Here is a 24,926-nt window from a genome sequence, read left to right as displayed (position 1 = left end):
GGGTGTCTGTGTAGACATAAGACCAGCAAGCTTAGAGAACAAGGTCACGTGGCCCAGCTTCCTTCACGTTGCCCGGACAAGGTCATTGGGAGCAACTTGTCTCAGTGGAGCTCCAGGTACTAAATTGCAATACTGTTACTTCTAGGTAGAAAGTCAAAACCGAGCGTGCTTCAGAACCCAGGCTGCATCCAATTGACTGCCTTAGTTTCTGTAGGGTGGGACTTGGAAGTCTGAACTTCGAAAAATTGAAATAACAATTTACATACCATAAAATTTACCATTTTTAAGTGTACACTTTCAGTGGTATTTACTATATGGTTGAACCACCACCACCACTATCTACTTTCAGAACCTGTTCATCATCCTGAAAAGAAACCTGGTACCTATTAGCAGTCATTCCCCATTTCTCACTCTTTCATCCCTGGTCTCCTCGGATTTGTCCACTCTGCACGATTCATACGAATAGAATCATAGGCCACGCTGTCTTGGTGGCTGGCTTTTTTCACTCAGCACAGTGTTTTCAAGGTTCATGTATGCTGCTGAATGGATCAGGGCTTCGTTCCTTTGGAATCTGCACTTTTAACAAGCTCCCCAGGTAGTTCTGATGAGTGGGCTTTGGGGAGAAAAAGAACAGCAAACCCAAACAGGGTGAATCTGCTGGTTACTAGATAGATACAGGGCCTCGATCCTTCCTTCCGGTGTGCCCATCTCGGAGGCCCCATGGCAATAGGAGACGTTGCCGGCCGCCTGCCTCCTCAGAGCCTGCAGAGGTGGGCAGGGTCTTCTGGCACTTGGGAGGGAGGACATGTTTATCTCAGGACAGTGTCTGACGGCGCGGGGCCCTGTGCATCGCAAGAGAGACTCACACAAGGGAATTTAGTCTCAACTCCAAGACTTTAATGTACATTATGCTCTTGGAAAAACAATTCCAAGGAAACAAGTGGAGTTTAAAGTCTTAACCAGCAGGGATTCTCATTCAGAAACCTGGAGTGAGCCACAGCCTTGGGAGGCAATGGGACAGGGACCCTCATCAAGGTACAACAGTGTGAGGTCAGGGTGACAGGGCCTGTGTGCATGATGGGCGAGCCCCTCAGGACACCCAGGAAACAGGAACCATCATCCACTCCTGTGGTCTCCACAGCAGGACAGGGGGACCCAGGCTGACAAGGTCGTCTCTGGAGCTCTGGATAAAGATGCAGAACTTCCATGAGGCCAAAGAAGCCTGTCCAGAGGAAGAACCGTTCTCTTTGTTGCTGAATCTCCAGCTCATCAGAAATAGTCGTGGTGACTCTGGTGAGGAACAGGGCCATCTGGGAGGGTTGCCAAGGGCCACTTCTGGGACTGGGGCCTCAGAATGGAACAGGTGGGAGGACAGTGGCACTAGCAAGGCCTATGAGGTCAGGGGCCACAACCATCTTGAAAGGTTTTCCACTGGGACCTCTGGACAGGAGCAAGAAACTTAAGAGACTGCAAGAGCTGACCACTCGCCAGATTTAACCCATCGTCTTATTTCGCCCTCCTCAACCTGGGGCTCCAGAGAGGTCACAGGCCCATGTTTTCTGTGATGTATTCCCATCCACAAGGGGCAGGCAGAAATTCTGGCTCACTTCCCTATTACCCTGTGTCTAACTTTTAAAAAGTCAACAACTGACCTCTCAGACTCCTGGGCAGTCCAGGGTTTCCTGAAACCACTCTATGGAATAAGCAATCCTTTCTCTTGGGCTTGGGGCACAACAGCTTTTCTTCTGGAAGGAAGTAGACTGCTGCTGAGGCAGGTCTCTCCCGAGCGCCCATTTGGAATTCAGTTGGGTTAGCACCATGGCCAGGCTGACGGCACCCACAAGGTGCCTGCTAGATGGGGAACAGCCTCTCTGGCACTGAAGGGACTTGGTTACTGGTGAAGGAGGGGATTCTGGCTTCATCTTTGCAGAACCTAGCGGGGCTCCTGCCCCAGCAGGTCCCAGTAGCCTGGGTGAATGGAGAAGCCAGGACTGCGGCCGTGGGGAAGGGGGTCTCCCCTGGTCAAGAGCTCTCCCAGTTAGCTAGTCCCCATGCCGTCGGGGAGCTCCACCACCACCGGGGCGCAGTCCTCAGGCTCCGCCTCAAAGTCCCACCGGAACTTCTTGGTCAGGTGAGCTTGGAACCTTTCGGCTTTCTGCCTCAGGGTGGCATCCACAGCAACGCTGCGGGCGGAGGAGAAGAAAACCTACAGAGAGAACAGAGGAGAAGTCACTCCTGAGAACACGCAGGGGCCGAGAAAGCGGTGGAAATTTCCTCTGAGTGTTCAGTTCTCCGGGGCGGGAGGATCAGCTGCTGCTGGCACAGACTCAGGACACCTGCTGTGCTCCCCCCCAAACCAAGAAAGAAGGTCCAAGCCCAGATGAGAAGCTGGGGCAGGACGAGAATGGAAAATTACTGTCTTGGGCAGAGATGCCCCACTGAGAATAAGGCCAGCAGGGCCATCACCCAGCCTTGCCCTCTGGTGAGATCTACTGGGCACCTGGGCAGGAACTTAGAAAAACAGGCAGTAGCCACACCAGCTGGTGCTAAGAAAGGTGTGGGGGGCTTATGAGCCCCTAGATCCCGTAAAAAATCCCAGGCCCTAACCCAATGAGGGTAAACTGCTGCTCTAGTCTACATGGACTCCAGGTGTGTGTACACATTGTATACAATGTGAGGTTTGTATTTCCCTTAAAAGCTGTCTTTGATTTTTTAAAAATTGTGGCAATATATGCATAACACAAAATATACCATTTTAACCATTAAAAATTATCATTTGAAACACTGTACTAAATATATGCACTAAATATATATAACATTTACCATTTTAATAGTACAGTTCAGTGGCATTAAGTATATTTACATTATTATGCAACCATCTCTAGAACTTTTTCATCTTCCCCAACTGAAGCTTTACACCCATTAACTCCTCATCCCCCCTCCTCCAGCCCCTGGTAACTACCATTCTACTTTCAGTCTCTATGAATCTGACTACTCCAGGTACCTCATGGGGTTTCACTGGTGGTTCAGTGGTAAAGAACCCAACTGCCAATGCAGAAGATGTGGGTTCTATCTCTGGGTCGGGAAAATTCCCTGGAGAAGGAAATGGCAGCCCACTCCAGTATTCTTGCCTGGGAAATCCCATGGACAGAGAAGCCTGGTGGGCTACAGCTCAAAGGGTTACAAAAGGGTAGGACATGACTTAGCAACTAAAAAACAACAAAAAAAACCCCAACAGGTACCTTATATACGTGGAATCACACAATATCTGTCTTTCTGTGCCTGGCTTCTTTCTCTTAGCATAATTTCCTCAAGGCTCACTCATATAGCATGTGCTAGAAATTTCCTTTTTTTTCTTTTAAGGCTGAATGATATTCCATTTTATGTATATACCACACTTTGTTTCCCATTCATCTATCAATGGCCATTTGGGTTGTTTCTATGTTTTGGCTATTATAAATAATGCTGCTATGAACATGAATCTAAAAATATCTCTTATAGAAGCCTTGCTTTTGATTCTTTGGGGTATATACCCAGAATGGAATTTTGGATTATAAGGTAATTCTGTTCAATGCTTTGAGGAACCACCATACTGTTTTCCACAGTGGCTGTGCCATTTTTACATTTCTATCAGCAATCCAACATCTCTCTCTCACATCTTATATTTTCTGTTTTTGTTTGTTTGTTTATAATAGCAACCCAAATGGGTGTGGCAAGAATACTGGAATGGGTTGCCGTGCGTGCCTCCAGGGGATCTTCCCAACCAGGGATCGAACCTGCATCTCTTATGTCTCCGGCATTGGCAGGTGGATTCTTGATGACTAGCAGAAACATGGGCAGGGGCAAACAAGAGTAATTTTCTCTACATCTGAAACTCCATTTCAGACTGTCTTGGATCTCAATCCCTTCTAAGAATGACAGCAAACTCATTTCTCCTCCTTACAAGGCCCTGGAAAGACACACTAGGATGACTATTATGGAAATAGAAGCTAAGGGGAGTTAAATGCCTGGGTCAAAATCACCAGAAAGGAAGTAGTTTTCCCAGATTACTCACTGGCTCCCTGCAAGACCACGCTAGACAGGCGGCAGGAGGGTGAAAGCGCAATTTGATCCACGTCACCCTCATGCCAGAGGGGCCGCAGACCAGCACGGAAGGAATCTGGGCTCCAGGGGTCGTGACCTGACACAGTTAGCAGGTGTAGTCTGCAGCTGCTTCTAGAGACAAGCCCTTCCGCCTGCCTGTCCACTCTTTCCGTCAGCAGGTGGAGTGAGGCTCACGTCTGCAGTCTTTTTTTGCAGTCACTCTGTTGGGGTGGGAGCAGGGACAGAAGTGACAGGGGAGGGGGTACAGAAGCAGAAGATGGGGGGGCGGTTTACAGAATTTGGTTTCATTACTTGAGAATCGACTAAATACAGGAGCAGGAAGCACAGCCACAACAAAACCCGGGATCGATAACTAATCAGAGGGGCCGTGCGAGCTGGGTGGCCGGCGGGCGGTGGGGAAGCCGGCGGCCTGTCTGCGGGCGGCTAATGGCGCTTGCTCCGGAGCGCTGACCTCGGGGCAGGCGCCTGGTACGGGGAGCAGGGAAGCCTTGTTTCCAACGGCCTTAGCGCTGGAGGCCCTGAACCCTCGTGGGTCTGTCTCCAGGGGTCCTGGGGGGCCTGATGGCTCAATTAGCAAAAGCCTCCACTCCATACACGGTAAACTCTACTACTCGCTACACAGTCCTTCCTCTCCAGCTGCCTTGAGCAGCGACCCAAAGATGGTCCATTGTCTCTTCTGCATTTCTGCGCACACAGGCTATTCCCTCTGCTTATTGCACCCTTCCACCCTGCTTTCTCCTCCTGCACCTACTACTTTCCATTAGTGACCCAAGCTCAGCTCAGATGCCGCCCCCTTGGGACGTCTTCCCAGACCATGATGGACCAGGTGCTCTTCTGCGCTCCCCTGGTGCCCAGGGTTACCCGGGACATAGCCTCACTATCAGTCACTGCTCATCCATTTACTGCTGAGCTCTCCCAAGAGATGAGCAGCAACTCCAAAGCGCTGACTCCTTCACATACCTGCATCCCGCTCCCCTGGTACGAAGTCTGACATACAAAAAGGACCCATGAGATGTTTACTGAACAAAAGACAACCACAGGTTCTATGAAAATCCACTTCTGGGTTCCTCTGGCACAGTGCCTGCACCAAATGATTGCTCAATAATTATGTGATGGTGCCGGACAGAGTAAGGGACTCGTCCTGGGGAGGTGGCTGGTTTACGAGGCCCCTGAATGCCATCGGCTCACAGGCCATCTCCGTGTGACAGGACTCTTATAAAAGCCCAAGCTGAAAGGAACCGCTCCAACCTCTGCTCCCCCAGTACCATGCCTGAGCTCCCCTTATGGCGTTTCTCACTCTCCGCTTGCATTACAGTGATCTGTGATCTGTGCCCCTTCAGAGTAGGGGTCACTCCCTAATTATCCATGTGACCCACATGGCAGATTGCCCAGGGCCTAGCACAGAGTTAGAGCCCACAGAACGCTCCCTGAAAGGATGTGAATGAGACGGAGGGATCGCCCTGCGTTCAGCGATGGCCAACAGGGAGGGACTGGAACGGGCTGGGCTCAGACTCATCGTTCGCCCTCCCACCCACTTCCCCAACACCACCAGCAGGGTTACATCAACTCCAGGCAGGTACAACAGAAGCCTTCAGTCTGAAAAATAAGGCTTCAGGTTTGAAAAGTGCTGTGTCCTTTTTAAAGAATCTGTCAGTCTAATCTTTGCTACAAACCTGGAGGTAGGAGAACAGGAAATTACTATTCCCATTGTACAGATGAGGATGGTGATAAATGCTGAGCAAGTGATACACGTCAAGCAAGATGCAGTCCAAGTAGGGAAACTGAAATCCTTCTTCCCTACCAAGACCTTCTTTCTGTCTTGAAACAGACTTAATCCATCCTTGATATTTTCAGCAGTGCCTGTGGGGAGCCAAGGGGCCTGGAGACCAGGTGCTTCTGGAACTGCTTTCTGTGGGCCTCCAAGACCCAGGGCACAGTCCAGGTTGACTGTCTCAACAAACCAACTTTATTGAGGCATAATTTACGTACAATTAAATTCATCCATTTAAAATGTTCGATTCATTTTGATGAATGTATACATCCAAACACTGACTTCCCCAGTGGCTCAGTGGTAAAAGAATCCGCCTGCAATGCAGGAGACGCTCAAAAGACCTGGGTTCGATCCCTGGGTCGTGAAGACCCCCTGGAGAAGGAAATGGCAACCCACTCCAGTGTTCTTGCCTGGAGAATCCCATGGACAGAGGAGCCAGGCAAGCTACAGTCTACAAGGTCGCAAAGAGTCAGACAAGACTGAGCGACTAAACAACAAACAATATACCCATGCAACCAGTATATGACATAAGCAAGATATCTGTTTATAGCTTTTTCTTTTGGAACCTAGTTCTATGAGTTTAAAGGCCCACATCCCATCACAATCAGGATATTGAACAGTTCCATCACTCCAAAAATATTCCCTCATGCTGCCCGTTAGGGATCAAATCCTCTCCTGTCCCTAGCCCCTGGGACCCACTGATCTATTTTTGTCCCAAGAGTTTACAAAATTCACCATTCAGAAGAGGAGATATTTAGACAGTTTCACATTGAGACAGATGTTTAGACAATTTACTTTGATTCTCTTGTTTTTAGATTAATTGTATGCCTTCTTATGTAAATTTAGTAATGATCTGGTTACTGTGAAACAGTAAACTTTTTAAAATCACTGAGAAATGAATCACCTTAATATGGGAATATTAACCCTGAATATTTTAAAAATACTTTTGAAATAGAAAAATAACATTTTACAAACATCTCTATTTATCTAAAACTAAAAGCACACCCATTGGGGATTTTTCTTCAAATGTAAAAAAAGGTATTAATACATCTACCATTAAGTCTATATATTGTAAAACTGTAAATTATTTTAGTCAGAAAAGTGAAAGCTTTCTTTGAAACCCAAGTTAAATAAATTGAGTTCAGTCAGGTCACCTTGAGAAAGTCAAAATGCCACAGTAGATAGCTGAGTCACTTCTTATCCTATTTTTCGGCTAGACCAAAAAGATGCAATTTTCTAATTTTTTAAACTCCCAAATGATTATTCAACTTAGAATGAAACTAGCCAGAGGTAGAACATTTCCACTTGCAGAAGAAGAAAGTGGTGTTAAAAGCAAGACTATCACTTCATAGTGATTACCAAGGCGGCGAAAAGCAGCAGCAATCATGCTTTCTGAGGTCAATTTAAAGAATTTAGGATGTTTTATCTGGGGCTCTAATCACATATGGGAGATTCAGAATTAAAGTTCAGCCTTGTCATCCACTAGCTCTGGCAATCTTGGGCAAAATTATGTGACCTCCCTGTTTCTGTTTCCTCATCAGTAAACTGGAATTATATACTTAACTTCTTAAATTGTTGTGAGAGCTAGACAAAATAATGTACAGAAAGTGTGCAGAAGGGATAGCAGACAGCAGGAGGTGTAGGAGCAGGCAGGCGAAGTTTATCATGGCTGGTGTTATGATACACACACAGGTATATGTTGTTTTATTGCACTTCACGGGTACTGCATTTTTTTTACAAATTGAAGGTCTGTGGTAACTCTGCACGAAGCAAGTCTACTAGCGCCATTTTTCTAACAGCATTTTCTCACTTTGTGTCTACCTCACATTCTTGCAATTCTCAAAATATTTCAAACCTTTCACCACTAAAAAGATTACAACTCACTGAAGGCTCAGACGGTGGTTATCATTTTTTGGCAATAAAGTATTTCTTCATTAAGGTTGTTTTTGGACATAACGCTATTAAACACTTAATAGACTATCATATATGACTACAGTATGACTTTTTAAGAAAAATATTTATTTACTTGGCTGCACTGGGACTTAGTTGTGGCACACAGGCTCTTCAGTTGCAACATGTGAACCCTCAGCTGCAGCAAGTGGGATCTAGTTCCCCAACCAGGGATCGAACCTGACCCCCCTGGGTTGGGAGCATGGAGTCTTAGCAACTGGACCACCAGGGAAGTCCCAGTGTATGACTTTTATATACACTGGGAAACCAAAAAATTCATGTGACTCACTTTGGGCGATATCTGCTTTATTGTGGTAGCCTGGAACCGAACCCATGTCTCCAAGGTATGCCTATGCTATAGACATTGTCAGAGCTAGTGTTCTCCCTTGAGAGTTAAAGATGGACCGTATTTAGAATACTGGCAAGAAATGAAGCTGGAAAGCCTATTTGGCCTACTGTGACTAAAAGTATTTAAAAAAAAAAAAAAGGTTACATGACTATATGCCTAAATGCTATGCAATCACAATAAAAATTATTTTGTACATAACTCACTTTATAACATACTATTAAATTCAGACTATCCTTTCATTGGCTTTAAACAAATCATGATGACTCAAGTTGCTTTAAGTAAAAGAAAAAACTGTATCTATTTTTGTAAAACAAATAATTTTTATTCACACTAAATCCATGGGATTTATAAAAATCCCAGTGGCATCTATTCAAAGGGGCCTCTAATGGCAGAGGGCATTACATGGTTGATTTTACACAAGCTAATGTGGCTGTCTAAGTGCTCACACACACAGACACCAGTCCCTCTCTGTGGGTAGTAGCCATTTAAACTCTGAAGTAAGAAAGCTGGTTCCATTTACTTGACGACCTGTGGGGAGAGCAGGCGACTGGCTGAGGAAGGCTTTTATGGGCTGATTCATTCCCTCACAAACACCCGGAGTTGAGTGCCTGCGTGGGGTGGGCTGGGGGGAACTGGATCTCAGAGCCAAGATGGCATCAATGTAACTCACCATGGAAAAAGCGAAAAAAAATTTTGTAATATCTTTTCCACATTTTGCCTGTTGAAATCTGTGTCATCCTTCAAGCTCATGGCCAAATGCCCCCCTTTACAAAAAAGCCATTCTTGACCCTCTGTCTCTTAAATCTCAACCTGTGTGAATGAACCAACCAACCAACCCTCTCCGGTGCTCCTGGTACTCTTTGATCAGACTTCACTGTTTATAATATTGTAGCACGGTCATCTATTTACATTGTCACAGGAATTATGCACTGTGTCCATCTAAAAACACCCAGTAACACAAAGCAAGATAAGTGCTAAACCTCAACTAGGTGTTGAAGATAACCAGATGAACAAAAAGTAGGCTTCTGGAAAAAGCCCATGGCTCAGTGGGGAAGTCAGACAGACAATACATACATGTCAGCAAACACAGCCTGTGCCATATAATAGTGACAAGTACAAAGTAGGCTAATAGTACGGAAAGGAGGGAGAAATCAGAGATGGCACCTTGTAGGATGAGGAGTACACAGCAGGCAGGGAGAAAAGCAAGGTTCAGTTAAGAAGACATGAAATATGGGTATAAAGTTTTAGTTGTACCAGATGAAAAAGTTCTAGAGATCCGCTCTGTTCATAGTTAACAATACTGTACTGTATCCTTGGACTGCAAGGAGATCAAACCAGTCAATCCTAAAGGAAATCAACCCTGAATAATCATTGGAAGGACTGATACTAAAGCTGAAGCTCCAATACTTTGGCCACCTGGTGTGAAGAGCTGAATTACTAGAAAAGACCCTGATGCTGGGAAAGATTGAAGGCAAAAGGAGAAGGGGGCAGCAGGGGATGAGATGGTTAGATAGCATCACCAACTCAATGGATATGAATTTGAGTAAACTCCAGGAGACAGCAGAGGACAGAGCAGTCATGGGGTTGCAAAGAGTTGGACATGACTTAGCAACAGAACAACAATTGGACACTTAAAAAGTTGTTAAGAGGGTAACTCTCACGTCAAGTATTTTTCACAGTTAAGAAAATAAAAGGAAGGCATGAAACAACATGGCAGATCTGGCAACTTGCAGGGAGCCCACTGCTGCTGTTGTTGATGGGGGGAAAATAGGGAAAGAAAGGAGAAGCTGGAGAACAGGTGAGCACCTAGATCAGAATGGACCTCATGACCTAGGTTTGTAGGCAATGAGGACTATAGAGAAACAGGATCACAGATGGGAGACAGATGGATTAACAGGGATAAACAGGGATAAACATGGAAGTTGGTAAAGTCTGATGCAATCCAGATGAGACCAAAAGGCCTGGGCTAGGGAAATGGTACTGCCTTCTAAAACACCGAGCGCTATCTGGAGTCATTTGGTTAATTCATTTGTTTACTTTCCCACCAAAATATAAACTCCAAGGGACTGCGTCTGCTCACAGCTGTACTTCCCGTCCTAGATCAGAGCCATGTATGCAGCAGGTGCTCAGCAAACACCTGCTAAATCAATGAAGTGAAGCCACTGCACAAGGCCTTCAACTTTCAGAGTTATATGTCAGCTACCCGATAACAGGGACTCTTCCAACGGTGTGTTGGCTTCAGAAAAGTGTTCTGTACCTCCGAGAAACAGCCTAACTCATGTATGTGTCCCTCAGCACTTTCAGAAGAATGCTGTACATAAACAAAGGATGCGCAAAAACAGATGCTGATTTATTTTTTAAAAGGCACATGTCCTGGATTTTTCCAAATAATAACATTGAATTTTCTTGGTGAAAACTCCAAAGACAGAATGCCTCTAACCATCAGCTTTGCACACCCCACCTGGATATCGAGCAATCCAGCTGGGCCCTTTCTGCTTCATAAATCATTGCTGGCAACAAAGCCTCAGCAATTAGAGCTCAGCTGTTGGCTGCGTTGACAATGGCTGGGACAGCCAGTGACACAGTGTGGCGCTCCTATGTTTGCCCGACAGCGTTAATGCACATCGCAAGGGCAGTGTGTATTCCCGTGGGCCACAGCCACTGCCAGAGGCAGGTTAGCATGCTGCGGCCTCCTACTGCTCTGCAACCCATAACCCAGTAACTGTGGGGCGGATTTCCCCCACAGAGGAAGAATAAAGGGATTTAATTTCTCTGTTACATCAAAAACCAATAAAAGGGCAATTTTATAACGTGTATGAAGTGGAATACGCCAGGCTCAAACCATCAGCTTGCCTGCCTCATCCCTCATCTGCACATGTCCTTCAACTTCCAGAGTTTTATCACAGCTGCTTGATCACAGGGACTCTTCCGACAGCATTTTGATTTTAGAAAAGTGTTCTTTACCTCTGAGCAACAGGCCCCTGATGGTGTCGCCACTAATGTCGATCAAGACTCTTTCCAGAGGGAGCGACACTCCCTCTGGGGCATAAGCACAGGCCTGAAATCAAGACTCGGGCCTGGGTACAAATCCTGACTCTGCCACTTACCAGTTGTGTGACCTTATGTGAATGATTTAACCTTTTTGAGTCTCAGTGTTCTCATCTGTAAAATGGGAATAATCCTCCCTGCCTTATGGTGCTCCAGAGAGATTAAATGAGGGAACCCACATAAACAGATAAGCATGGTGCCCATTAAATGTCAATAGGCATTTCATGACTGTTCATTCCTTCTCTTACCATGCGTGGGAGTGGGAGACGAGTGACTGGCCCCTTTTTAAGGGGTAAGCCTATGGGGGTCTCCCACACAGGGAGAAGAAAGCAATCCTGGAACAGAAAGTATGGAAACTGACAGCCTGCAGCTCTGCCTCTTCTACACTCGAGAAAGTTACAAAACGTGAGTGACAGAGGCTGTCCCAAGAACATAAAGGGAGCTAATCTGTTTGCAAAGGGAGGAAATAGCGCAGGATGAAGATTGTAAGTTGTTTGAAGCTTCTTCCCTAATTACCACTCATAATGAAAATTTAATTGCTGAGTTAAAAGCAAATTTCACTTTTTTCTATCAGAGGATCTCTGCAGAAACTGGCACATTTTGTTTGAACAGGAAATCAAAGTTACTTTCGTGCTTAAATGAGATCTAAGCAGTTGCAGATGTTTCCTTGGGAATAACTAGCTTCCAAACTCTGTCCTACTGGGTTGTGGCAACTCACAGCTCTAGGCCAAGAGAAAGAAAAACTGTTTTGAGTGCAGTTGCTCGAGGGGTGGGACTGATTCAAATTCCAAGTGCCCCACTGCTAGGCATGTTGGGGTGAGGCAGGGAGAAGAGGGTACAGAAAGAGGGCCTTTGGCATTAAGGAGCTTATAACTGAGTAGGAGAAAGAGAACCAGGGAATGGTCTATGATTAGGAAATTGAAATGAAGAAAGCTTGGCTCAGGAAAGCATTGTTGTTCAGTCGCCAAGTCGTGTCCAACTCTTTTGTGACCCCTTGGACCATAGCCCGCCAGGCTCCTCTGTCTATGGATTTCCCAGGCAAGAATATTGGAGTGGGTTGCCATTTCCTTCTCTGGGGGATCTTCCCAAACCAGGGATCAAACCTGCGTCTCCTGCATTGGCAGGCAGATTCTTTAGCACTGAGGCCCTGGGGAAGCCCCAAGGAAAGAACAGCAAGTGACAAAAATGTAAGCCTCTTTGAGTGCTTTCACACTCCTTGGCCTTCATTCTGACCCACTTGGGTGTCGGCCAGAAGCCCGCTCACCTGTAAGGTGCTGGTGAGGAAGTTGTCCTGGGAGACAATGTCCACAAAGAAGTCGGCGGGGATCTCGCCCAGCTGGTGGTACAGGACGGAGATGAGGCTGATGTAGAGGGTGTGGTGCTTCGCCATGGCCTCTTCTGACCGGCACAGAAGGTTCAGGAGCCGCTTCCAGTGCTCGAAGGCCTCGTACACATTCCCCAGCAGGAAGCACACGAAAGCAAACTGGAGCTCACCTGAAAGGTGCACAGAGGAGAGATGAACCTGAGGGAGAGCAGTGCTGGCTGACTTCACTAAGCCATCAGAGCCACTGGACCTCAGCCAGAAGCGGCTGTCTAGCCTTGTCACTCCTCCAGAGCCTGGCATGGGGTTTTGCACCTAGCAGCTGCTCAATAAACGTTTGCTGAACTGCTATGATAAACTCAAGCCGTGAGAAACCCAACTGGTTTTGGATTTCTGTAAGATCAGACTGCAAGAGAAGAGGCACACCGAGTATTTACCTAGCATTTAACAAGTTGACAAGATGGGTCTGTGGACATTGCGCCAAGTGGATCCTCAAACTGGCTGCCCATCTGAATTACTAGGAGAACTTGGGAAAAATAAAGCTGTCCGAGCCTCACTGTGAGAGATCCTGGTTGAGGACAGATGATGGAGCCTTGGCATCTGTAGTTCTGACAAGCTTCCCAGGTGAGTCTGATGCAGATGGTCTGCTTCAGGGGCAGGGAAAGGCTGTATAACACCACATAACCCTCAGCCCAACTCCATAAGGTGGTCAGGGAAGGTGGTATTTGCCTCAGTGTATAGATGAGGTCAAGAGACTTGCCCAAGGTCACACAGCTAATGCTTAGCAACTGAACAACAGAAAGATAAAACAGATTTCTATTGGGTGGGAATAGTTCTAGGGCCTTCTAGAACAGGAAAATTCATGAATACTTGTTCCAGGGTGAGCTTGCCAGCCAAATTATTTTTGTTTGTTTAATCATAGGGCTCTATGATTTACTTGCTATGAGCAGCTTGTGGCTAAGAGCATGCGCTCTGGAGCCAAACTGACTGGGTTCAAATCTCAGCTCCACCACTTCCCAGGTATGTGACCTTGGGCAAGCTACTTAAATCTGTTTATGCTTCAGTTTCCTTATTTGAGGGATGCAGCAGAGATTAAGTGAATCGATACAGTATTGCGTTGGCCCCAAAATTCATTCCAGGGTTTCCACAACATCGTACGGAAAAACCTGAACGAACTTTTGGGCCAGCCCAATACATATAAAGCATTTAGCATAACGCTTGGCACAAAATAGCACTCCAGAAACCTCAGTTATTATTCCCACATTCCCAGCAGATCCCTGTCTCAAAGAAACCTGACAGTCCAGAAGCTGCTGTCCCTGGGTGAGCAGCCGGGTCCCTGGGTGCCAAGATATACTGCTGCTGATCAGACATGTTCTCTCTGGCTTCAAATTTAAGGGGGGCTTCTGTGGCATATCTACACATGGGCCATAAAAAGAACAGATGTGGGGCATCCCTGGTGGTCCAGTGGTTAAGACTCTGCCTTCCACAGCAGGAGGGGCAGGTTTGATCTGTGGTTAGGGAACTGTAAGGTCCCACATGCTGTGGGGTGTGGCCAAAATTAACAACAACAAAAAAGATGTACTCAACACTAAACACGTCTTTAAACACACAGTGTCCAATTTCTGTCACTACTGGAGATCTGGAAAAACTGGTTCTCTGTTCCTAGGTTTGTGGAACTAAGTTTGATTTGAGCAGATAGCTACGGGGTCTAGACATTTTGGACATCTGATCAATATTTTCAAAATATAGTCAAGTTTCCTTTGTATGACAGAGGTTAATGATTTGCTTCTTCAGTTGGCTTTACCTGGTTAGTTTGTGGAAATATGAGCTTATTCTCTGAATTTAGGGCATTCATTTAAATTTATACATTTCTGGCTTAGTCTAAAATTAAATTGAGATGAGAAATAATTTCAAAGAACTGTCATAAAGATACAGTGATCCTTGCAACAGACCTTTTCACAAGATTACTTTGAAGAACTGAAATGTTTAGTAGAAAACAGGATTTCTGTTCATTTTGAAGCCAGGATTTCAAGTGTTACTTATGAAATGAAAATAGATACAACCCCTTAAAAAGTCCCTTTTTATCAGCTGAGCCTATTAAATAAAAGGCCCTATATTCAAAATTCTCACTGATCTTCCAATAGAAAAATATGCAAATATTAGACAACTTGTAAAAGAAAAAATATTAATAGCTAATAAAGATGTGACAAATGTTTGCTGTCACAAGTAATCAAAGAAATATAAACTGAAACAGGAAGTCATTCTTCAACTATCCAGTCAGAAGAGGACTTTGCTAAATCACCATGTCAAATGCCATGTCAAAGGTGATGGGCCACAACCTCATCAGCTAGCAAAGATGCCTGACCTTTTCCTGGCAGGATGCACACTCTGATCCAACAATTCCAACCCAAAATTATGCAGAAGGGCACGCCAGGAGACTCATTAGACAGCATTTACAATAAGGAAACCAGGAACATCTTAAAAGATTCATTAACAGGGGCTGGTCCAATAACTATGGAAGTTCAGTAGCCACTAAAAAGAAGTGACCATTTCAGTGACATGGAATAATACTTATATTAAAGCAAATTACAAGATAACATACTGTAATCCTGTTTTTGTAAAAATATCATATATACACAAACATATAATTGAATAAAAAGACTAAAAGGAAACAGAAACATATTAAACAGAAATACATCCAAATATGTACCTTAAAAATGTGTATATTAAAAATATTGTGTATGATTTAACTCCTTTTAAATTGTCACGGTTTGTTTTAAGACCCGGAATATGGTCATACTTGTTTATGTTCTGTAAGGATTTGAAATGAATGTATATACTGAGGTTGTTGGGTGGAATGTTCTATAAATATCAATTAGATCCTATTTGCTGATGCTGTTGTTGAGTTTCGATAATATTTGCTGATTTTCAATCTAATTGTCCAAACAATTTTTGAGTTTAGTGTTGAAGACTTAAACTATTGTGGGTCCACCTATTTCACCTTTCAATTCTATCAAGTTTTCATTCACATATTTTGCAATTCTTTTGTCTGTTGCACACAAACTTAGAATAGCTATGTCTTCTTTGTGGACTGGTGCTTATGTCCTTCTGTGTTTCTAGTTAATAAAAAAGAAAGAAAGAAAAGTACAACAAAGTGAACAAAGATGGCTATTTCCAGGTGATGGGATTTGGACTTTCGTTTTTGTTTTCCTTTAAGGATAAATAGATGTCATTTTTTGTCGTAAGTGGGGGAAAACAACAATAAAGACTATAACAGTTAAAAGAAAATCACTGTTCTGGTTGAAGCCTCGAGAGAGTCAACAGTAAACTGACGGGGCAGGTGGATGGCTCCCAGGAACACGGATGGGCCTGGGAACCGGGAGCCCTGGGCTCTGGTCTCACTTCGACTATACCACTTAGCAGTCAAATCCCTTCTCTCTATGGACCTCAATCTGTAAAATGGAGTGGTGGGCAGGCAAGGCCATACCATGGGTTCCCCAATATGGGACTGTTTGCATCAGGTTCACTTACAGTGCTTGTCTGTCAGGCCGATAGACAGCTAAAATGCTGGGAACCCACTCCAGATGTCTTGAATCAGTCTACAGGGGTAAGGCCTGGGAATCCGTACCTTTAAAAACTATATATATATACATATATATATAATTTATTTATTTGGCCGCATCAGGTCTCAGTTGTGTCATGCAGGATTTTTTGTTGTGGTGCACAGGGTCAGTAGTTGCAGTATGTGGGCTTAGCTGCTCTGCAGCCTGTTGCATCTTAATACTCCAAGCAGGGATAGAACCCAAGTCCCCTGCACGGCAAGGTGGATTCTGAACCACTGGACCACTAGGGAAATCCCTGGGAATCTGTTCCTTTAACAAGCATTCTGGGTAAGACCCCCTCCTAGCCAGGTTTAGGAACCACTAGACTAAATAATCGAAGAGGGGCTCCCTCTTCTCAAGCCCCTCGGCTATACACCCCTCCCCTGGCCCACTCTCAAAGCCTTGTTCCTCCTCACCGAGCACGTCCTGGGGGCTGCAGGGGAACTGCTTGCTGAGCACCGTCTCCAGGGCGTAACTCAGGTCCATGCTGTGCCTGGTTATCTCGGCCGGCGTGGCGCCCGCCGGGAACATCTGTGTGGGCAGCTCGGAGAAGCGGATCTCTGTGCCCGCCCTGGGCCTCATCTCGGGCAGCCGGGCCAGGCCCTCCTGGTAGCTCCTGCACTCGATGCCGCAGCGGGGGAGGTTCTGCCCCACCCGGTCCTTGGTGTGCTTCATGGAGAGCACGGGCAGCACCTCTGAGAAGGCACAGATCTGTCGACTCTCTGGCTGCAGCTTCTCCACGGTGGCCTCACTGATGAAGCTGGTGAGGGAGATCCACTTCTTGAGCGTGGCATAGGGGTAAGGTCCCAGGAACTGGTCCAGCTCCTGGAGGTTACCCCTCATGGCCTCCACCTCTGCCTCTGGGGCTGGGGACAGGTCGACCTCTTCCCGGGCCGCATCCCAGCGTAGGACCTTCAGCCCCCGCTGCTGCAGGTTAAGGAAGAAGCCCATGCGAGGGCCCACCTCCCTGGGATTGGCCTTGTCCACAGAGCTGTAGTGGAGGAAGTGGATGCCCGGCGGGATCATCTTCACGCCCCGGAACTTGGGCCCCACTTCCCAGGAGTTGTAGTCAATGCCAAACTCTGTCCCCTTGGGCATATTCAGGATGACCACGGTGGCCCCTTCAAAGAAGAGGCGCCTGGCAAGCTCAGGATCCATCTGCATGGCAGCCATGGGGCCAGGGGTGAGTGGTCAAAAAGAAAACTGTTCTATTCCGCTGAAAAAGAAAGAAGTCAGAGTTAATCAGAACCTTGGGAAGCATTCTTCATTTGCTGAGCATTCTCTATGTGCCAGATACTGAATTAGACCCCTGAAATAATTCAGTTCAGTCGCTCAGTTGTGCCCGACTCTGCGACCCCATGGACTGCAGCATGCTAGGCTTCCCTGTCCATCACCAACTCTGGAGCTTACTCAAACTCATGTCTACCAAGTTGGTGATGCCATCCAACCATCTCATCCTCTTGTCATCCCTTTCTCCTCCTGCCTTCAATCTTTCCCAGCATCAGGGTCTTTTCTAATAACATAATTTTCTACCTTAATTTTCACCGCAGGTGAAGAAAACGTTACTCAAAGAGAAGAGGGGTTTTGTTTCTGAGTTTAATGAGCAAGAACACTCACTTCACGGCTGGAAAGACATCAGTTAAAGAAAAGAGACATGTTCAAGATCACACAAGGACCCAGTTAGAACCTGGGTACCCTGCCCTCCAGGCCAGTGATCTTTCCACTCTGCACTTCGAAGCTTCTTCAGATCTGTGCACTCTTCAGATCTCCTTCTCATAACAGAGGATGAAAGTGGAGAATGCCTGGCTGGTCCACTCTAAAGGATTACTGTGCCTAAACTGTCTTAAACTATAATTCTGTCTAAAACCTAGAAGATTCGAGAAGCATCCACCCAGTTTCCCATAAGCCTCAGCGAAGGTCCAGAAATGGACAGAAAGTGGAAATGGAGTGCTTAGCATATAAAATTCACAAAAGGTTTGGGCAGTGGAGAGCTTTTCAACCACAACTCTCTTCTCCTACATATATATATATATGTGTGTGTGTGTGTGTGTGTGTGTGTGTGTGTGTGTGTGTGTGTTATATATACATATATATAGTATGTATTTTATATATATATATATAAAGAAATCTAACGTCCAGGGAGTGAAACAACTTTCCAAAGGGTCCACAGTCAGTAGCAGCTCTGGACTGCTCATCCAAATGGATCCAGGTGGCATGGTTGGCCTCTGATCAGTATTTAGAAGAGAAAGACCTTAGAACATTTATTATTATCTACCTCTGAACTACCCAGGAGGACACACTGATAAGACTTCTGTAAACAGACACAGCCTCTGTATTTATAAGGATGGTTCCAACATGAACTAATTTAAAAAGAACACGTCTAACTCTCTAGTCCCAAGACACCTACCTATTTAATTCAACAAATAACCCTGGAGTGCCTGCAGGATTTTTGCCAGACACTAACAAAAATAATCATGGAGAAGACAGTTACTGCCCTCCAGGCACTTCCAATCTAGCCAGACATATCAACAAGACCACAAAACTTCACAAACAGAAGAACCAGCTGCCTGTTTAATTCCTTTTACTCATTTTATTTAAACAAACAAAACAATACCACGAGGAAAGGAAGACCAACCCTTTTCCCAATATGGAAAGGACATACTTTATTGTCTTTACCTGAAACCCACACAAATGATTATGACTCTAAACCAGCATTTTTTTTCAAACTGCAAGTCACAGCCTGATAATGGGTTAAAAGATCAACTTAGAGGATCTCAACCAACATTGTTTTTTTTAAATAAAAGGGAAAAATTTTTTAAAATCAGAGCACATCCTAAGTAGTAAAGCTAAGTACTGTTTTCTGAAGCTTTGTGTGTTTGTATGGACTCTTGGTTACCATGTAAAATGTATTCGCTACTGTAGGTCACAGTGCAAAATGTCTGAAAGCCACTGCTCTGAATAATTTATATCATCTTACTATCCCCAATCGTGAGTTCAAAAGGTACTTAATGTATTTGCTAAATGAACAGCTATTGCATTTAGAATAATTGCTCATCAATTAGCAATTTTCCCAGTGGCATCGGTATGCTCCTCTTTGATAATGCCACTGTTTTCTTTCTATTTCTAGCAGATTGTAATTCTCTTCACTGTATCTTCCACAGCTGGCAAATGACCTGGCACAACCCTGAAATGCAGAGAATCACATCTATCCACTTCTCCCCACCACATCCTTAATCTAAGCTACCATGTCCCTCAGCCAGATTGTCCCTCCAATCCATTCTCCACCCAAAAGCTGGAGTGACCTTCTCAAACCGCCAGTCTTAAGCATGTCACCACCCACACTTAATATCCTCTGAGAGGCTTCTCACATGGCTCTTGGCAAACCAAAATTCCCACTGTGACCTACAAGGCCTGTATGGCCTGGTCCGTGGAAACTCCTCCAGCTTGTCTCATACCACGCTTCCTCCACAAGCTCTGCTGCAGTCACACTGACCTCTTTCAGACCCTCAGAGGCTCCCCTAATAGAAAACTCTTTCCTCCTCTCTGTCTCAAACCATTTTTCTGATCTCTGCTCAATATTCACCTCTTCAGCAACGCTTCCTTGACCTGGGGCTAAGTCAGATCTCCTGCGATGTGCTCTCAAAGTGCCTTTTATCTTTCCATTTCACTGATCACAGCCGCAAGTTTGCAAATATTAATAGAGAGCAGTCACCTCCAGGAGATGCGGGTCTTTCGTACCTCTAGCACATATTAGACGCTTGCTAAACATCTGTTTAACAAAAGCACGATATCCATTTTGTAGATAAGAAACAAAGGCTCGGTTCGCGGAAAAGATCTTACCGAAGTTAGAGTAAATCAGAACCACGTCAGGTGGAGCCAAGGCCTCCGAGCCCAGAAGTTCTAAAATTAGGAAAAAAGTTGTTTTCCAGGTGCCCCCAGGAAGTTCTGGCGACGCCGTATCTGACGCTTACTCGGGGAGCAAGTAAGAGTAACCCACCTGAAAGAGGGAGGTGGGTCCCACCACCGGCTCAAGACCGGGACGCCACAGTCCCCCCTCAGTGCCCGAGTTCAGGCCCTCCGGGATCCCCAGCCGGGAAGAGGAGTGACCGGACCACACAGACAACGAAAGCAGAACAGTTAAAACAGGACATGAAGCTGCACTCACCGTCTGGTATCTCGCCCAGGTCCACGGACCGCAGAAGCGCACCGGAAGTTCTCCTTCTTTGGCGCCGGACGGGAGCAACAGGGGAAAGGGGCCGGGCGGGTCCCTGGGTCGCGGAAGAAACGGCCCGTGCCAGCAGGTTCCGCCCCATCGAACTTTGCCTTTTGCTACTTTGAGTTACTGGATGTAGTTCTTGAACCCGTGGATAATAACTTTCACCAAACGATGCATTTTATATCCCGATACAGAAACACATCCGCCAGCCACGGCTTTTCGGTCTCAGTCATGGTCTCTGAGGTTCGGGTCAAGGTCCTAGTTGTTTAGTAGCCACAGTCAGAGGCTCAGTCATAGTCCTGGTCAGCCGATCTCAATCCGAGTGAGTGTCACAGTTGGCCCTTTATCAACCTGGTCTTAGCTTCCAACCATACTCAGCTGTAGGGGAGAGCTTCAGAAACCCAGGCCAGAGAGACCCAGTCTAACAGCAGCAGTCACCACATTGGTCCTTCCGGCCATAAACACCCGGTATCTTCTGGCAGTGAAGGCCTAGTATGAAATCTCAGTCAGGCTGTATATGCACCTTGAGGCAAGGAACCTGTCTTGTTCTCCACTGTTTTTCTGGAATCCAGCACAAAGACCCAGTTCAACACATATATTATGCATTTAATTAATGACTGATTCTTTATTTATTAACGACTTCTGTTTTGGAGCCTAGCCCTGTGCTGGGCGGTTGTATCAGTCGGGGTTCAATCAAAGAAGCAGAGCCAGTAGGAGGTATTTAAGAGCTTTATTACAAGGAATTGGCTTATGTGATTCTGAGGGCTGCCTAAGGAAATACAAAATCCAGAGGGCAGGCCCCTTGGGTATATGATTTCTAATCCTTGCACTATCCCTAGTAAGCAGACTCAGTATTCCCAACATGCAGAAGAGAAAACTGAGGCTCAGAGCAGTTGCACGGCCAGAGAGAGGCCAGGCTAGGATGCAAACCAAGGTCTGACTGGTGACTGGCTGTTCTTGTCTCTGTGCTGCTGCTCCTTAGCTTGCCTGTCACACTTCCTCAGTGACAGCTGGACATGCCCATCTGTCTCAGTCAAAATTCATCTCGTAGTGGGTTGCAGACTAGACCGGGCCCTGCAGTCATGGTTGATCACAACGAGCTGCCGCGGGATTAGCCAGAGATGGCCTCCATCAGTCACAGTCATGCGCGTCAATCTCAGCCTGTCATGTCAGTTCCATTTCCTGCGTGAAGAAGCTCAGCTCCCTCCTCACCCTCCCCATTCCTGGTCTTGGGCACTGAGCACCATGGTCTGTTTTCCTGATGAGCTCCCTGTTCCAACTAAACTCACCATCTTCTGAGACTCCAGGGCACTGAACTCCAGGCAGAGGCACCGTAGATGGTAGCCCAGGAATCCCACGTGGTGGGTTGCATGTCCGTTAAAATCAGGTTTCTCAACCTTGATACTATTGAGATTTGGAGCCAAATAATTCTTTGTTGCAGGGCAGCTGTCCTCTTGTGTTGTAGGATGTTTAGCAGCATCACTGTTTTCTACCCACTATATATTAGTAGCATCCCTCAGTTGTGACAACCAGAAGTATTTCCAGACATTGCTAAATGTTCCCTGGGTGACAAAATCACACATACCCCCGAGTTAGGAATCACTGATCTAAATGAATCAGTCATGCTATTCCTTAACAGCTCAGAGACTGACCCTGTATTTATGGGAGACAGAGACACAGATCCAGGGTGTGTGGGCACCCAGTGTTTGCAAACGATGTCCTATTCCAGGATCCCAGGAATGACAGATAACTAAAGGAAACCTACAGGGAAAATACGGGGAAGGATTCACAATTGCTTCTGACAATGGACAGGAGTTTGGAGAGAGCAGAAGAATTGCTTTTCATAGCACAGTATTTTATATCATTTAATGAATCACCTTCAAAAAGAAAAGACATAGGACTTCCCTGGTGGACCAGTGGGTAAGACTTCGAGCTCCTAATGCAGGGGGCATGAGTTCAATCCCTGGTTGGGGAACTAAGATCCCACATACTGCCTAGTGTGGCAAAAAAACAAAGAAGAAAAGATGTGGTTATTTAGTGTTTAAAATTTTAGGGAAATGATCAGGATTTAAGTTTTTATAAGTATTTAGAATGGCATGTACAAGGTGACTTCAATTCTGATAAGATACTTATACATGAGAAAAGACTGGAAGAAACTGCACCAAATAGTTTAGCAATGGTTGTTGCTTGTGAGATTTGGGATAATAAAGGTGGTTTGGGGTGAGCTGTTTGGTAGACTTAAAGTGCTGGTATGCGTATCTCAGGTACCCCACAGGACAGGTTTAAATTTTACATGGATGATGGTTTTCAAATTTTAGTTATTTTTGCATTTATTTTTATAAAGACCTCTTTTCTTTGGCAAGTGACCGTAGTTTTTAATTTGTGGACGTAATAGTTTCCTTTACAAATAATTCTGTTTTTGTTGTTGTTAAGGCACTCAGTCATGTCCGACTCTTTGTGACTCCATGGACTGCAGCACGCCAGCCTCCCCTGTCCTTCGCTATCTTCCAGAGTTTGCTCAGAGAGTCAATTTAAAGAAATGATGCCAGCATTGGGACAGGTGGCATGTACGGGGACATGGCAACATATGCGAAGGGGATGAGCAAAGGCTGAAGTTGGGGCTTGCTGTGTATATTATCCACTCGACTCCCACACACCAAGCCCCTCTTGTGTCCTGGGCCCACCTGCTTACTGTTCCTGCTGCCTAGAATGCACTCACTCAAGTTCTTCACCTTACTGGATCTTTTTCTTCATTCAGCTCAAAAAGATGTCCTCAGGGAGGCCATCACTGACCACCTTATTTAAAGTGGTCTCCTTCAGTGACCATCCCCTCCCCCGGTGCATTTCCTTCCTGGTGCTGATCACCCTGGAATTGTCTCTGAGCGCTCTCGCCTGTTTTGTTGTCAGTTTCTCCACTAGCCTCTGAGCTCCTAGAGGGCAAGGGCTTTGTCTTATTCATTGTTGTTCCCGTAAAGTCAAGAACTGGTCCACGTTGGGATCTGCAAATATTTGAATGAAGGTGTTGTAGGTTGAATGAAAATGTTCCAGTTGGGATCTCTCCACCCCAGTTTTAGCCTTTCCCACAATGCCAACTTGTACTGGTAGCCAAGGTCAGAGAGAGATGCCAAGGCAGTTTGTGGTTCAGCATCAAACACATTTATTTCACTTTTATTGAGTATACAAGAACAGAGAGCACACGCATACAGCACGGAGCACTGAGGTGGGGGAGCGCGGGGACAGAGAGGAGAGAGGGGTGTGAGTAAAAAGGACCAGGACAGCATCGCAGTTGGTTAGGAAGGTGCTTTTTGGAAAAAAAAAAAAAAATTTAGAGTGATGTTGCTCATGCAATTTCAGGCCAGTCTTGGAATGTGCTTACAGGACTCAAAAACTGAAACAGGTCTTGGCACTTCCTGTACCCTCAGGTGGAAAAGATCCCAAGAAAGCAAAATAGGGGAAAACAAAGACTTACAGACTGGCAGAGTGGACAAAGGCCATGGAGGGCATCTGCTTTTCCTGTTCCTTTTGCAAGTGGGGAAACTGAGGCCCCGAAGCGAGGATTAGACGAGCTCAATGGCATGTGGTGAGTTAGAGGCTGAGTCAGGATGGCTACCCAGAACTCCTGACTGCCCTCCAGGACTTTTCCCACTATGCTACATGGTCTCCTGGGTGGAGAGGCGGCACAGAAAGGATATGAAATGTAAAATGGAAAAGTAGGTTGAAGACAGATAAGACAAACATCTATATTCCCTATGAGGAGGAGGATGGGAAGGAAACAGCGCCCTAGATTTCAGCTTTGCAGCTCCCCTCCTCCCTGCTGGCAGATGCCTGCCTCTCTGTGGAAGGTCAGAGCATCTGTGGACTGGAGAGCTCCATAAACCCTGGCTGGCCCACAAACCAAGCCTGGTCGCTTCTTTCCGGTCCTGAAGCCACACACATAGGGTCTGTAGGCAGGTGCAGAACCCACAACAAATATTCTCCCTCTGAGGTATGTCCAGTGCGCTCAGGACACCTGGTTCCTGCAAAGACGAGGATGCCTGAGCCAGATTCCAGATGGCCCAGAGAGGGCAGAGCCACTCCAGCTCTTGGCCCAGAAAGAGTGGGGGCTCTCAAGCTGAGGAGGACAGGGAGGAAGTTCTGTGGCTTCTGTGTAAGAAGAGCCTGGTGCATTTCCACTCTCTGGGGGAGCTGGAGGGGATGTGGCTGACTGTGCCATCTGAGCCCCAGATGCAGGGCTCTCTCTGCCTCTCCTCACCCCATGTTTACCTACAGAGGCAAACACTGTTCTGCCTCAGGTCAGCACCAGTTAAGCAGCGAAGCATATGTGTCACCAGGGGAACAGATAAGCAAGCCTGGGCTCTTGGCGGGGCATCCACAGATGTCTGATAATTGGAGAGAAGGTGGAAGTGCTCTCAGAGGGGCTGGAGATGTAAGGCTGACTCAGGGAGCTTCCCAGGTCCCTCTGCGCCCCCCACGCTTTCTCCTTGAGCCTAACAATAGTGCCTGGCACAAGTAAGTACTCAGTAAATATTTGTTGAATGCATTTATCGACTGCTTTAGAAGCAAGA

At 46.1% G+C, this 24,926-nt stretch overlaps 1 protein-coding gene across 3 annotated transcripts; it reads right to left on the bottom strand.

The window, feature by feature from the left end:
• Positions 1-875: 875 nt before the first annotated feature.
• AAR2 (AAR2 splicing factor) lies at positions 876-20,374 on the bottom strand. 3 transcript variants are annotated; one of them, XM_061127198.1, is made up of 4 exons: positions 20,311-20,374; positions 16,562-17,361; positions 12,487-12,716; positions 876-2,206 (listed from the first exon to the last, which is right to left on the bottom strand). In XM_061127198.1, exons 2-4 carry the CDS (start codon positions 17,316-17,318, stop codon positions 2,039-2,041), a joined length of 1,155 nt encoding a protein of 384 aa, XP_060983181.1. In that variant the 5' UTR covers positions 17,319-17,361; positions 20,311-20,374; the 3' UTR covers positions 876-2,038. The 3 variants fall into 3 exon arrangements, with proteins under 3 accessions (XP_060983181.1, XP_060983182.1, XP_060983180.1); XM_061127199.1 differs by lacking the exon at positions 20,311-20,374 and adding an exon at positions 20,143-20,294; XM_061127197.1 differs by lacking the exon at positions 20,311-20,374 and adding an exon at positions 19,986-20,085.
• Between the last annotated feature and the right edge of the window lie 4,552 nt (positions 20,375-24,926).

This window comes from Dama dama, chromosome 23, assembly GCF_033118175.1.
Source record: "Dama dama isolate Ldn47 chromosome 23, ASM3311817v1, whole genome shotgun sequence".
In the NCBI taxonomy this organism is placed as follows: Eukaryota; Metazoa; Chordata; class Mammalia; order Artiodactyla; family Cervidae; genus Dama; species Dama dama.
The sequence above is the reverse complement of the archived record's forward strand: the minus strand, read 5'-3'. Positions and strand labels throughout refer to the sequence as shown.

What these genes read in the sequence shown, in the direction of transcription:
- AAR2 (XM_061127198.1), bottom strand. Translation starts at nt 17,318, where the DNA reads ATGGCTGCCATGCAGATGGATCCTGAGCTTGCCAGGCGCCTCTTCTTT. An exon ending in CAGCCCCCAGGACGTGCTCG is followed by an intron (nt 12,717 to 16,561) that starts GTGAGGAGGAAC and finishes TGCACCTTTCAG; the next exon opens with GTGAGCTCCAGTTTGCTTTC. An exon ending in TCCTCACCAGCACCTTACAG is followed by an intron (nt 2,207 to 12,486) that starts GTGAGCGGGCTT and finishes TTCTCTCTGTAG; the next exon opens with GTTTTCTTCTCCTCCGCCCG.